This window comes from Staurois parvus, unplaced genomic scaffold (assembly GCF_062004578.1).
Source record: "Staurois parvus isolate SC_StPar_1 unplaced genomic scaffold, SC_StPar_1.0 ptg000160l, whole genome shotgun sequence".
Lineage (NCBI taxonomy): Eukaryota > Metazoa > Chordata > Amphibia > Anura > Ranidae > Staurois > Staurois parvus.
Window position 1 is genome coordinate 989,736 of NW_028317956.1, and position 14,920 is coordinate 1,004,655.

The following is a 14,920-nucleotide window of genomic DNA, read 5'->3' on the forward strand; positions in this document are numbered from 1 at the left end:
GTCCGATATGCAATGTACACCCCATTCCTTCTTCCTTACCCCAATCTATGGGCACAATCATTTTTAGCAGGGGTCCCCGAGCCCTCAACATTATTTCAAGGATTCTTCCATTGTAAAAAAGGTTGGAAAGCGCAGAGTTAATCCGTTTTGCTGCAAAATAATTGCAATGACTATGCTGCAAGGTAGATGATTTCAGCCGTCAGTCTCTTTGTTTTAAAGAAATAAATAAATAAAGTGAAGGTCAGTTATTATCAGAGTATAAAAGGGATGACTAAAGGGAATATGAACCAAGTGTATTTACTTTGGACTGAGCCAGAAAAGTCAGAGCTGCCATAGCGCAGAGTGAGGCTAGAGGGCGCTGCGGGGAGCGGAGTGCCCTATCCGCAGCCATTTCCCAGTACAGTCAGGATCAGGATTCTGCATCTCCCTTCCTGTTTTGCCTGAAACATCGGATTGTCAGATCGTGCCGAGTGCCTGGCAGGGAGAAGAGCCCGACTTCTGGCTGCCTGTGTTCCTCCATGAGCCCGGCCTGAGCCTGTCCTGCCTTCCATAGAGGAGGGGAGAGGGGGGGTGGGGGGTGCACCCCCCCTAGGACATTTCCTTGCCCATGGCTGAGACTAAAATCATCTACCATATAGATGAAGAGGAGACCCCCTATCTGGTCAAGCTGCCCGTCTGCCCGGACAAAGTCACCCTCTCCGATTTCAAGAATGTGCTCAGCAACAGACCCGTCCACAATTATAAATTCTTCTTCAAATCCATGGACCAGGATTTTGGGTGAGCTCTCCATACACCTTGCATCATCATCATCATCGTGTGTGTGTGTGTGTGTGTGCGGGGGGGGGGCAGGATGACAACCGCCGATCCACTGACTGCCACTTCTCTAATGTCTGTCTGCAGGAGGCACACAGCCTGGGGATGGCAAGGAGCACCTGTCACCCAGTCACTGCCAGCACCACTGCAACTCTCATCTGTCACACACTACACATGTGTACATTGCACAGCCACCCAGCAATCCTCACCTACACACATATGTATAGATACATATATGTATACACCACACACACACTGTATATATATTACATCACGCTGATCTATATATGTATATATATATATATGTATACACCACACACACACTGTATATATATTACATCACGCTGATCTATATATATATATATATATATATATATATGTATACACCACACACACACTGTATATATATTACATCACGCTGATCTATATATATGTATACACCACACACACACTGTATATATATTACATCACGTCACGCTGATCTATATATATATATATATATATATATATATATATGTATACACCACACACACTGTATATATATTACATCACGCTGATCTATATATATATATATATATATATATATATATATGTATACACCACACACACTGTATATATATTACATCACACTGATCTATATATGTATATATGTATACACCACACACACACTGTATATATTACATCACGCTGATCTATATATATGTATGTGTGTGTGTGCATATATATATATATATTTTAAAATATATATATATTTTTTAATAAATATATATTAATTTAGATTATGATTGCTGGGATTGTTTTAGAATTCCAGCAATCCTGATTTATACATTTATATTTTTCTTAATCACAGCTATACAAATCAGGATTACAGGAATTATTTTATGATACACAGTGTGTATATATCTATATCTATATCTATATATATATACATATATGTATATATATATATATAAATCCGGCTATGCTGAGCTATATACATATCTATTCCTGCATGTCTGTGTATATATATATATATATATATATATATATATATATATATAAAAGGAACACTTGAATTGTTTTAAAAAAAAACTGACCTATATTTTTCTAATATATACATAATATATGAAAAACAACGCACACATGTATAGCTCAGCAGTGCAGTATTTGGTACACTAACAAAGTGTATAAAAAAACACAAATGCATAAATAGAATTTATAGCTCAGGACTGCAGGAGTTGTTATAATAAATAGATATATAAATAAATATATATATTTATATATATACATGCACACGCTAATATATATATGTATGGCTGAAAAGTTCTGGAAGTGTTATTGTATATAATATATATATATATATATTTGAACACACACACATATGTATAGCTCAGGACTGCGGGAATTGTTCCTAAATACAGTATATAACACATACACACAGAAGCAAAATGCACAGGTCAGCACTGCTGGAATGGTTATGAAATATTTATAAATAAATATATGTTGATAAAATATAATATGGCTGACTGCTGTCACCTTTAGCAATCAACTACCAATTGTCCTTCTATGGCTAGCAGAATCTCTGAGCGGATCAAAGCAACCTACCACTGGCGGTTCCATTCCAAACTGTTAATGGCATTGAAAATTTGCTGCTGGCACGTTGCCATGATCCTCCGATCGAATTCAATCATTTTATGATCGGAAGCGGGATAGCAGTGTTTGAAATTGTGTGATCACATGATCAGGCCTATCGTATCTTGTCTGGGTCATGAGCGATCAAATTGGACAACTGTTGAGCGATTGGTCAGGTTGCACATATTGTGTCTGGTTTGATGCTTATCGGCTGATAAAATAGGAATGGGTTGGGGCCCCTTGACTTTGCGCAGTAGCACGCTATAGGCAATGATGGGGAGATTGGACAGCATAGGATAGATTGTCAATATTGCCTGGAGGTAGGATGGTGTCAGATCCCTGTATGTGTGGTCAGATTAGACTGATCAGGGGGTCGTGTGTGGTTGCCCTGGGTTACTGCGCACCATGGCTCTCTGCACTGCCTTGTTAAATAAGCCCCTGTGGACTGAGGCTGGATACATGTGAAATATTTATGCCCCATTAGTAGAGGTGGGCTAGTGCAGCATTTCTGCACTACAATAGCAGATCACTCACACTAATTCACCAGGAATGAGGACTTTTAATCTTTGCAATGTCATTGCTTCAAAGGCATTCTCTCTTCTGTCATTTTCTATAAAGAATGATTATTAAATGGGAGGAGGAGAAAGACTTCTGAGGAGCAAGCGGCATTTAATAAACATCAGGTTCCGCGGGCTTTCAGGAATAAGGAGAGTAATGGTGATTTGAGGGTGGAAAGGTGTATTTTCAGGGCGAGGGGGGAAGCTGTCACATGGGAACTATCTGTCCTCCCCAGACCCCTGTCTGCACATAAAACTCTGACCTTTAAATTATTAAATGCATTTTATATCTTGTGATAATCCTGGACTCTAACCTCTGGTGTTACATAATATGTACTAAGGCAGTGCAGAGCAGCGATCACGTGCACAGTGCTTTCACCCATAGAAACCAATCAGAAATAATTACTTTACAGCAGTCAGTGAAAGGCAATGGCATATTAGTACTTAATGGTGTAATATTTTGATTGAATGAGCTATGGGGGTGCATTGCTTTATGTGTTTGCTAGTGATGGCTGGATTCATAGATGTCCATGTGTGTGTGTGCTGTCTGGTTGCTCCCTGGTGTCTGTGGAGCAGAAAACGTCTGGCACACAGCAGGCATTTCCAAGATTGTCAAGTTCGGGCGTTTCCTGGCCCTGCCATCCTGGCAGTGCCAGTGTACAAGGGGCATGTGAGGCACTGCAGTCTCCAGGATCATCTTGCTTGTCTGCACCGCAGGCCCTGCAATTAACATGGAGCAAGGAGGGAGGGCACGTCTTCCCCGACACAGACAGGGAGAGCCAGTGACAGTCTGCCTGATATTACTTGTTTAAAATACATACACTATGTATGTAAAATATGAATCATATATGCTGTTCCACTGGTGCATACATATGCAGGAGGGGATATGACAGAACCCAGGCTGGAGGCAAAAGAAAGCAGGGAGGTGGGCACTGATCCCAAGACACAGGCAGGTGACTGATTGCTAGGACTGCCAACAAAACCCAAATATACCCAATACAGCAATAATCATCTGCTATAGTGTGAGCATTCCTGTTCAGTTTGAACCCCTGTTGGCTTACCAGCACCCACAAAACTACATGGCTCAGCATGCCTTCCTTCAGGGACTATTTTTTTTTTAAAGCTAAATATATAAGGATCTATCCTAGATTGTAAACTCGAAAGAGTAGGGCCCTCTAACCGCTCGTGTGCTGTTTGTTGTTGCTGTACTGTTTCATGTATTGTCCCCCCCCCCTCTATTGTACAGCGTTGAGCAAACCCTTTGGCGCTATATAAACCTGATGTAATAATAATAATAATAATAATTTATTAATGTTTTCACAAAAGATTCACCCAACATACACTCACCATTTACAAATGTTTCTAATTGAATTTTATGTAAAAATGTATGAATTTATAAAGAGACCCCATAAAATGCAGAATAATTAATTACATATATATTGTTTGTGTTTGTGATAGATAGATAGATAGATAGATAGATAGATAGATAGATAGATAGATAGATAGATAGATAGATAGATAGATAGGATATAGTAGATAGATGTCCAGACAGTAGATAGATAAAAAATTATTAAATTAAGATGTATTTATTAATACAGGGACTTGTATCAGATAGTTTACGCAGTGCCATACATATGTACATTCAGATCTGTCCTTGCCCTTAAAGAGGAGCTCCAGTCTTCTGTGCAAAAATTAAAAAGTCAACAGCTACAAAAACTGTAGCTGCTGACTTTTAATAAACAGCCCCTCACCTGTCCCATGATCCAGCCGTGTGATCACCCCAGCAGTTTTCTGCACCTAGCATTAGTATCTTAACTATGGTCATCTGGTTGTGACAGCTTGCGGCTTCATAGCTGGGTGCCCACTGCGCATGTGCAAGTCATGCTGCACATTGTGAATAGTCCTGCAGTCTTATGGCACCTGTGACGTGTTTCAGAAGACTGTGGGGGGGGGGAGGAAAAGAACTTCCACTCCGATTGCCTAGGTGGTCGTAGCGGAAGTGGGAGCGGGTATCTGTTAGAATCAGGTACCCGCTACTCCCCAAAAGTGCCATTTCATAAACAGGACCAGGGGAGGAGGCCTTAAAGTGGAACTTCCCCTTTTAGGTGAAGCTCTGCTTTAAGGAGCTTACAATCTAAGGTTCCTATCTCACATGCATACACACAAACACAAGGACAACATGCAAACTCCATGGGGACCCTAGTGCTGCAAGCCAGGAGTGTTATCCACTAAGCCACTGTACTGCCCACATGATAAATAAATATGATAGATATTATGAATAAATCAGTATGCAGGATTTACATAGCACTAACATTTTGTGCAGTTCTTTACAAAATGAAGCTCCATGCACACTAGCATTTTTCTAAGCTCAAAAATGCTGGAAAAAAACACTGGATAAAAAAGCTGTTTTTTTTAGTAACATTCTAGTAACGTTTAGAAGTGTTTAGGAGCATTAGCATTTTATTAGCATTTTTACAGTAGATGTAGGGGAAAAAAAGGTAGAAAAAAAGCTGTTAGGAGCATTTAGGATCATTTAGGGTTTTTCTCTGCTTCTAAACGCTGAAGCTTGAAAAATGCTACTAGTCGTAAATAGTGTGTATGGACACATAGGATAACACTATTTAGCTTCTAGGAGTAGAAACAAATTGCTGATAACATCTTCTAGGAGCTTAAAAAATGCTAGTGTGCATGGAGCCTAAAGGGAAACAGCACAGTTACAATACAGTTCAAGACAAGAGGATTAGAAGGGCCCTGCTCTCTAGAGCTTACATTTTAAAAGGGAGCCAAGTGATACAAAACTTAATAATTGTCAAAGGGTAAGTGAATGGAGAAGGTCAATGTAGAGGCGGAGTTGGCTTCCCCAAAGAGATACGGATTCAGAGATCACCTTAGGCCCTGTTCAAATCGGAGCGATTTGGAATCGCAGGCAGAATTGCCACGTTTCTGCCTGCATTTCCAAATTACAGCAAAACACGTTTGGATGCCATTCATGCAATGTTGCAACACATGTCCTGCGACAAAATACGCAAGAAAAAATACACCTGGCTGAGTGCCAGAATGTTGTCCTTTACCTTCTTTGGCATGCCAAACATGCAGAGGGCAGTCTATTCAAGTGAATGGGAATCCCTATGTGTGACACGCCGAAACGCTTGTATTGTGAAAAATCCCAGAAGCCATTATCAGCATTTTTTTCCTGCTCCTAGAAGTTAATTAGTGTTATCCTATGCTTCCATGTACACTGTTTTAGGCTAGCAGCGTTTTTCAAGCTTCAGCATTTAGGGGCAGAAAAAAATGTATTTTGGACAGTTTTTGGGAGTGTTTTTTCAGAAGATGCTGAATGCTCCTAAACGCTCCAAAATGCTACTAAGACACTACTAACAGCTTTTTTCTAGCTTTTCTTTCTCCTACATGTTCTGTAAAAAGGCAAATAAAATGCTATTGCCAGCTTTTTTTGTCCAGCATTTTTTCCAGAGTTTTTTTAGCTTCAAAAAATGCTAATGTGCATGAGCCTTAGAAGGGAGGTGAAAATGCTAGTAGAGAGGGGTATATTAACCTCTTCACGCCGGCCGCACACAAATGAGCGGCCTCCCAGCATCTGGGCCTAGACGCCTAGCGGCCGCACATTTCCGTGCAACTAACAAAAAACATATGTGCTGAGAGTGCGCACCCTGCACACATGTCCGGTACTCACGGAAAGGTCCCGGTCTGCTCTTTCGATCGGGACCTTTCCCGATCATGTGACCGCCGTGATGACGCGTCACGGCGGTCACATGGTCCCTAAACCCCGCCCCGCCAGTCCCGCCTCCTGGCTTCTGAAACTTTTAAAGGGTCGGGAGGCGCCGACGGGAAGGGGTTAAAGATATGGGATATAGAGCACATAGGGTGCCAGAGTAATTGTGAGGGGACAGGATCGAGGGGGCACAAGGTTAGGCGGGTTTCAGTGAAAAGTTTACCAATTTCCTCTAGTAATCAGAAGAAAGAATTGAATGTGGTGGTAGATAATTATGACATGTAAAAAGGAGCTGATAAGGTCTGGATGACAGTGACAATGGGAATGATAATATAGGCCTGTTTTGAAGTATGGAGAGAGGAAATATATTTTAGGAGGGCAGATTTATACAGGGTGAAGTAAAGGGATTTAACTTTACACCACACTTGCTCAAAAACACGGCAGTGTCTTTTGCGACTTATGGTGTCTTCTGTTTTCCAGAGCTGTAGCAGTTTGGACCTAATTCTGTGTGTATGGAGGGAAGCAAGTGTATTCAGGATTGATGAGAGCAAGCTGTTGTAGACAGTTGTGGCCAGGTCAGGTCACGATAGGGTAGAGATTTTGTCATAGAGGCAGTCCAAAGAAAATTAGAGAAGAGAATTAATGTGGTAGAATAAAGGTTAAAGAGATAGGGGATTGAAGACAGGGAGAGCATGGAATTGATGAGCTTGTCATCAGTGAGAAGAAAGAAGGCGTTGGAGAGATTGCAGAAGAGGGAGAATACATGGTCAAGTGTGTTGCACTCAGGGTGAGTAGGAGTGTATGCCTGTTGTGTTAGATCAAAAAGATGAGGTTAGGTTGAGAAGTTGAGAGGTAGCAAGGATGTTAAAGTGGATATTTCAGAGGAGAGAAAATAAGGTAGCAAGGCATAAAAATCATTAAGAAAGCTTGACATTGGTCCAGCAGGCCAACAAATTACAGCAATCCTCAGAGAAATTGGCGCTTCAAAAGAGGATGGTGATAGAGAGGAAGGCAATGTAAAAATCTGAAATGTGCTTTGTGGGGATATGAGGATTCCAACTTCACCTCCCTTTCATTCACTGGGTCTGGATAAGGAAGTTCAGCTGGGGCCACCATGGGAGAGGGCAGCTGGAGAGGCAGAGTCAGATTCCTGAAGGCAGGTTTCAGAAAAGGCAAACAGAGTTAGATAGAAAGGTCATTGACACAGGTGAACACAGTGGGCATTCCTGAGGGCACATTAGAATGGAGGGGGCTTGTTCCTGGAAGCAGGGCAATAAAAATTAGAGTGTGCCAGTAGAAGGAGGGTACTGGAAGTGGGGAGCAGGGTTAGATAGCGGAGGGTCAGGATTACATAGTTACATAGTCAGATTGAAAAAAGATACTAGTCCAACCAATTAAAAAAAAAAACACTAACAGAAAACCTCCATATATACTATCCTAAACCCATAGTTCATCTACAGCAGTGGTTCTCAACCTTCCTAATGCCGCGACCCTTTAATACAGTTCCTCATGTTGAGGTGACCCCCAACAATAAAATTATTTTTGTTGCTACTTCATACTCTTCTCTTCATACTGCAGCAGCTCTTTTCATTCCCGCTATACAAGGCGTCACACCTCCCCCATCCCCACCACACACAGCCCGCTCTCACCTCCACACCGCCGCCATCTTGGATCCGCTCTCCCCTCTCCTCCCCCCAGTCCCCAGCTAGCCGACTTCCTGACAGAGGCCACGCCCAATCTGAGGATGTCAAAACTTCTTCATTGGCGCTTCCCATTGACACGTCACCTCGTCTGGTTGGTCAAGTTCTAGTTTAATCCCGATAAGCCCCGCCTCACATTTACAGCTGGGGATGATGTCGCCGCTCAGCGATGATTGGGGGAGCAGTGCAGACAATGGGCGGGGCAGATGTTGTGGGAGATGATAGACTGGGGCAGAGGGGTCAGGTGTCATCACGACCCACAGGTTGAGAATCGCTGATCTAGAGGAAGGCAAAAAACCCCAAATAAATCATGGTCCAAGTCACTCCAGTGGAGGAAAAAAAATTCCTTCTTGATCTAGAGGAAGGCAAAAAACCGCAAATAAATCATGGTCCAAGTCACTCCAGTGGAGGAAAAAAAATTCCTTCTTGATCCCCCAGGTGGCAATTAGATGTACCCTGGATCAGCTATCCCTGGCGTTATTACCTCTAAAAATTAATATCAAGTTATATTTTGTGCATTTAAATGCATACAGCTCTTTTTTAAAATAATCTACTGAGCTGGCCTTAACCAGTACTTGAGGGAGTCTATTCCACATTTTCATAGCTCTTACTGTGAAGTCTCACCATATCTGAAGGTTAGATCTCTTTTCCTGCAGACGTAAAGAATGCCCTCTTGTCCTCTGTAATGTCCTGAAAGTGAATAACTCTACACCAAATTGTCTAACACTTTTACAAGGCACGTTTACAAGCGTCAGATGCTTGGGCGTTAATTAATTTAATTGGCCAGAATAATAATTTATTCTGGCCAATGAAAAACGCTAACACACGTTTAGGTGCGCAAGCGGTTTTTCTACCACAACGCTGCTGCTCCTGCACACACTGACCCTGGGGTTTTTTTCCTGCCTGTAAATGCTCCTGTCACTAAATGCTCCAAAAAGTCTGTGTGTGCATGGACACATAGGATTACATGGAGGGCTGTTTACAAGCACTGAAAAAAAAAAACCTGACGCCCCTAAAAGTGGCTGCAAAAAAGGCCCTGTGTGCATGATGCATTATAGTGTATTATTATATAAGGGGTGGCATTTAAAAAAATGCATTTATACAGTGAAAGGTTGTATTGTTTCCTACCAATGTTATTATTATTATACAGGATTTATATAGCTCCAACAGTTTACGCAGCGCTTTACAATATAAAGGGGGACAATTACAATACAGTTCAATACAGAAGGAATACGAGGGCCTTGCTCATGGAGCTTACTATCTAAAATGAGGGGTAAGTGGTACAAAAGGTAATAGTTGCAGGGGATGATTTGATGGAGGTAACTCAAGTAAAGTTCTTAGGTGGAGGTGGGGTAGGCTTCCCTGAGAAAAATAGTTCTAGAGGATGGGAGAGGCTCTGGAGAAGTCCTGTAGGCTATCGTAGGAGAAGGTAACAAGGGAACTGGAGAGCAGGAGGTCTTGGGAGGAGCATAGAAAATGATTTGCCCGATATTTGCAGATGAGGTTGGTGATGTAGCTGGGGGTGATGTTGTGGATGGCTTTATACGCTGTAGTTGGTATTTTGAATTTAATACGTTGGGCTAGTGGAAGCTAGTGAAGAGATTGACAGAGGGGCAGCAGTCACAGATCGGTTAGTGAGGTGTATTAGTCTAGCAGCAGCATTCATAATAGACTGAAGGAGGAGAGCCTGTGTAGGGGTAGGCCAGTGAGCAGGGAGTTGCAGTAGTTAAGGTGGGAAATAACCAAGGCGTGAATAAGCTGTTTTATGGTGTCATTAGTCAGGAAGGGGCGAGTTCTAGAAATGTTGCAGAGGTTAAGGTGGCAAAATTTAGCCAGTGATTGGAAGGAAAGGTCAGAGTCTAGGATTAAACCTAGCACCCTGGCATGTGTGGATGGACAAATGGTTGTTCCGTTGATCTCAATGGTAAAGTAATGGGGAAGGGATCGGGGAGGAGGAAATATGACAAGTTCAGTTTTAGAAAAATTGAGTTTGAGGAAGTGGTGTGACATCCATACTGATATGTCGCTCAGTAAATTTGTTATGTGTAAGGAGATTGAGGGGGTGAGTTGAGGAGTCAAGAGACAGATCTGGGTGTCATCCGCGTAGAGGTCGTATTGGAAGCTATGGGAGGTTATTAACTGGCCCAAGGAAGAGGTATAGAAAGAGAAGAGGATTGTATGTGACCCTGAGGGTGAACTGAGATAAGCAGAAGAACCAGGAAAGAGCAGAGTCACGGAGGCCAATGGAGAAGAGTATGTTGAGGAGGAGTGGGTGGTCAACTGTGTCAAAGGCAGCAGAAAGGTCTAAGAGTATGAATATAGAGTACTGGCCATTGGTTTTAGCAGTTAGTATGTCATTGGTGAGTTTTAATAGGGCAGTTTCAGTGGAATGTTGTGGGCGAAAGCTGGACTGTAGGGGATCAAGAAAGTTGTTGTTAGTGAGGTAGCAACTCATACGGTTGTGGACAAGGCATTCAAGAAGCTTGGGGGCAAACAGGAGAAGGGAGATGGGTCTTAAGTTATTCAAACATGTGGGGTCCAGTGAGGCTTTTTTAAGTATAGGGGTGACCAGTGCATGTTTGAGTGGGGAGGGAAAGGTGCCGGAGGAGAGGGAGACGTTAAAGATGTGGGTTAGAGAGTTTAGGATTGTGCAGAAAGGTGGTCGCATTAATTGTGAGGGGACAGGTGTTAAGGTGGGCAGTCGAAAGAAGTTTGGCAACTTCCCCAGTGGTAACAGGGTTGAAGGAGAGTGTTTGGTGTGGTGGGCGACTCGGTGTGTTGGTTGGGGGTGAAAGCTGGACGCTGGATATCTCATCACAAATTGTGTTGATTTTGCTGTTGAAATGATTGGCAATCTTCTGTGCAGTAAGCAAATTGGTGTCTGGAGGCAGTGGGGGATGAAGTAAGGAATTAAGGGTAGAAAAAAGTAGAGAAGGTTTGGATAAGAGGGTTCCAATGTTAATGTAGTTTGAATTTAGCAATGGAATGTCCTTGTAAATAAAGTGCATCTGATTTGCTTCTTCTGCCTGATTCCATGGTGAAAGGTTTTGTATTGCTAGAGGCTATCTACACCTTTGTGTTTTACATGTGGGGGCGTTAGACAGAGTCCAGTTAAACCAGGTAGCAAGAGATCAGATTTGTGCTGCCATTATCAAAGAGAAGGTTGATCTGGGAGTGGCATAAAAGATGGCAACTTGTATGTGCATATTTATTATGTCCATGCCTAAATATTATTATTAAAATTATAAATAATGGATAATACATAATTATTTTAATATGTTTTTATTTTTTAGTCAAGTAAATATGCATGTTCAATAAAAATAAACTTGTGATTGCTCTTCTGTTTGATGAATGGCAGCAGGCTAAAAAGCCTTCTATAAACACCAAGTCACTTTTTTTTCAAAAACTTACCTTCCTGCAGTCATCAGATAATATAATACGTTGCTATACAGAGCTGCACCAGATTTTGCATTAACCAGTTTTAGTAAATCAACCCCAAAGATTTATCTGTCTTAACCTTTTTGCTGCCAGGTGCGTACGTTGTACAAACCTGAGAGCGGGGGGTTTTACCCACAATTCGGTGTATAAAACTGACAAGCAGACTCCCTCCTGTCAGGTGGAAGCAGTTGGGCGGCTGCGCTGCCGCCCAATTGCTTCCACTCACACCCTGTAACGGTGCCCCATGCCATGTATTCCAGACTCGGCTTGCCCATCTGCGGGCCCACGGCTGACATGCCATAGCGGGTGCCAGTGGGTGAAGGGGAGGGAAGAGAAGAGAGCAGAAACAGATCCACTTTCCTTCCCTTCTTGCTGTTACCCGGAAAGCGACGTGTATGATGTCATTATGGGTCACTCTGTCACTTTCACCGGGAGGAATGCATTGCAATGCGATTTGCATTGCAATACATTCAGTGGACGCCAGAGAAGACACGCAGGGTCTTCCTGACACTTGACATCTCATTACAGAGAACCTGTCACCTAAAAATCACCACATAGGGTACCTTGTGTCCCCTATGTGATGAACAAAAAAAAAGGTTAAGCAAAAAATATTTTTTTTAAATAAAAAAATAAAGTTACACCCAAGCAGCAACAACCCCCCCAAATTTTGAAGCCCCCCCCACACATATACGCATGTATGAATGTAAACGCACACGCTGGGGGCGCCAAGTGTGAATACGTCGATTGTGATACACATGTTACATATTTCACACCCCGGAGTGATAGCAATATTTCTAGCAGAAGACTTCCTGAGTCCTGGTACTTTAATGAAGCCATACACAGAATATATGGTCCAAGAAGTCCAGGTCATTTCAAATGTTTTCTCAGTATTTTTGAGGGAGACTGTTAAGTCTTCCATTTCCATAAGTCCATTGACCTTGCCAAACCAAAGAGATGTAGTATGTGCAGTGTCATTCTTCCAGAGAGCAGGTATACAGGTCCTAGCAGCCTCAAGTAAGTGTATGGTAAGAGAGATTTTTATTTAAAAGGAGGGAACTTTGTCAAGTGTAAGAGGTAATGGTGGAATTAATTTTCAGGCCATTGGACATAGTACACAATATCACCAATTGGACTCATGTTCAAAAGGGATGGGCAATTTCACATACCCAGAATATATGGTCCAGCAAGTCCAAGTGGTTTGAATTTTACCTCGTTGTTTTAAAGGGATGCTGTTAAGTCTTCCATTTTTACACGTTCTTTGACCTTTAGGGTTTAGAAAGAAGGGGCTCTGTCACATGTAAGAGGCATATAACGGGGTGATTTCTTGAGTCACTGCACTTGGTGCCCAATATCACCTGTTGGACTGGTGACTGTTGATTAATTTGCAGTGCCAGAATACAGTGTAGTATATGTAGCATAGTCCCCACCTCGTGATTGCAGGTCCAACGGTTATTAAACTTGTAGTAGACTCTGTGTCAAGGACTCTGTGCCAGTTTCATAATATTTTGTTAGCTATGGAGGATTTGTGTGTGAGAGTTACCCAAGTCACATTTTTTGTTTTTGGCCCAATAGGTGAATTGGTAGAGCAGAGAAGGTAAGGGGGGCATCAATAACCCTACCCTAGACAATGGACAAGTTCACTTTTAAATTAGTTTCACACTTTTCCATTGATTGTTGCCTTGAGTTCTGTACAGAAAAATGTAATGACATAGACAAATGTTTATTATACTGCTTAGAAAGCGTAATCATTTTTAAATGTTGATAAAACAGTATGTCCAGCAAGTAAGCACGCTCACTATCAATCTTGCTACTCTATATATATAGCTGGTGATGGACATGCTAATGTTTTTCTTCCTTTCCATCAATAAGTAATTTTTCAATCTGCTGATGACAAGGGCATAGTCAAAGGACATTTGAATTGAAATGAATTTGGGAGTAATATCCTTTCTGGCCAAATGGATCTCAGGGGATGTGGTAGTCTGCATTATTTCCAGCTGTCAGCACCAGTAGGCCTGATTGAGATGGTAAGGGAGTAACACGGCCTATAGCTCAAAAGGGGCCACAATGCAGCCATATTCATATACAGTATATTCATTGAAATACAACCCATGTGCTCAAGAGGGGCTGGTTACATCACTGCAATGCACAAATTGGCTGGCTTTACAATGCTTGGACAGCAGGTGTACGCTTTTCATCTGTTCACATCAAGCGTTAAAGGTAGACTTCACTCAGAATTGAATATTAAAGTGTTTTCAAAGCCAAACTTTCTTTTAGATAGAATAGGGAGTGGTTAAATTTGAATGCTAGGCACAAAAAACGTACCATCATGCACCCAGTTATACATCCTGTTACCTAAAAAGCAAGAGTCTGGCAGCATATGATAGACTGATGGGGGTTAGTCTAGGTCCCTGGTGTCTAACCTGCAGCCCAAGGAATACATGTGGCCCTTTGGTGTTTGAAGTTTGGCCCTTAGGCCACAGCAGTCAGTAGAAGGAGCATTGATTTGTGAAGGGTCCCTTACAGCAGTAGTAAACTCAAGGGAAAAAAAAAGTTTTCTAGTGCAAGACAAAGGCATAATTTGCTAGTATGCATTGCATATTAGCACATTATGTGAAACTTACCTTAAAACGAAGCCCTCCAACAGCGTGTTGCCACCGATGACAGGGCATCCATCTTCACTCGGTCCTTCTTCTGGATTCGTGGGCTCTGCTGGCTTGAAGGGTTGAGCCGCGATGACGTCACTCCTGCGCATGTATGGGAGTCACTTTTTACAGCACACAGGTCTGAAGGAATGGCACGGGCATTCTATTCCTTCACAGCGCATGCGCTGGTGCTCTACACGGTAAACATCTCCTAAATGGTGCACGATTAGGAGGTATTTATAGTACCTACAGGTAAGCCTTATTATAGGTTTACCTTTAGGTACAAGTAAAAAAATCAGACTTTACTACCACTTTAATTGTAGTAAAGTTCAGTGGTTTCATTGGACACTTCCCTAATCTCTAACGATGTCCCATAGCATGACTTCACTCTCCAACTACTTCACTATAACTAGCTCTGACCATTTCCTC

At 42.1% G+C, this 14,920-nt stretch overlaps 1 protein-coding gene across 5 annotated transcripts in view; it reads left to right on the top strand.

Moving 5' to 3' along the window:
- Positions 1 to 372: 372 nt before the first annotated feature.
- DVL1 (dishevelled segment polarity protein 1) overlaps positions 373 to 14,920 on the top strand; it is a 214,357-nt gene continuing 199,809 nt past the window's right edge. For 2 of the 5 annotated variants that reach the window (XM_089675944.1, XM_089675947.1), the window contains exon 1: positions 373 to 777. In XM_089675944.1, the coding sequence (XP_089532070.1) occupies positions 608 to 777 (170 nt within the window). In that variant the 5' untranslated portion in view covers positions 373 to 607. The remainder of the gene's footprint in view (positions 778 to 14,920) is intronic. The other 3 variants (XM_089675941.1, XM_089675943.1, XM_089675942.1) reach the window with 2 other exon arrangements.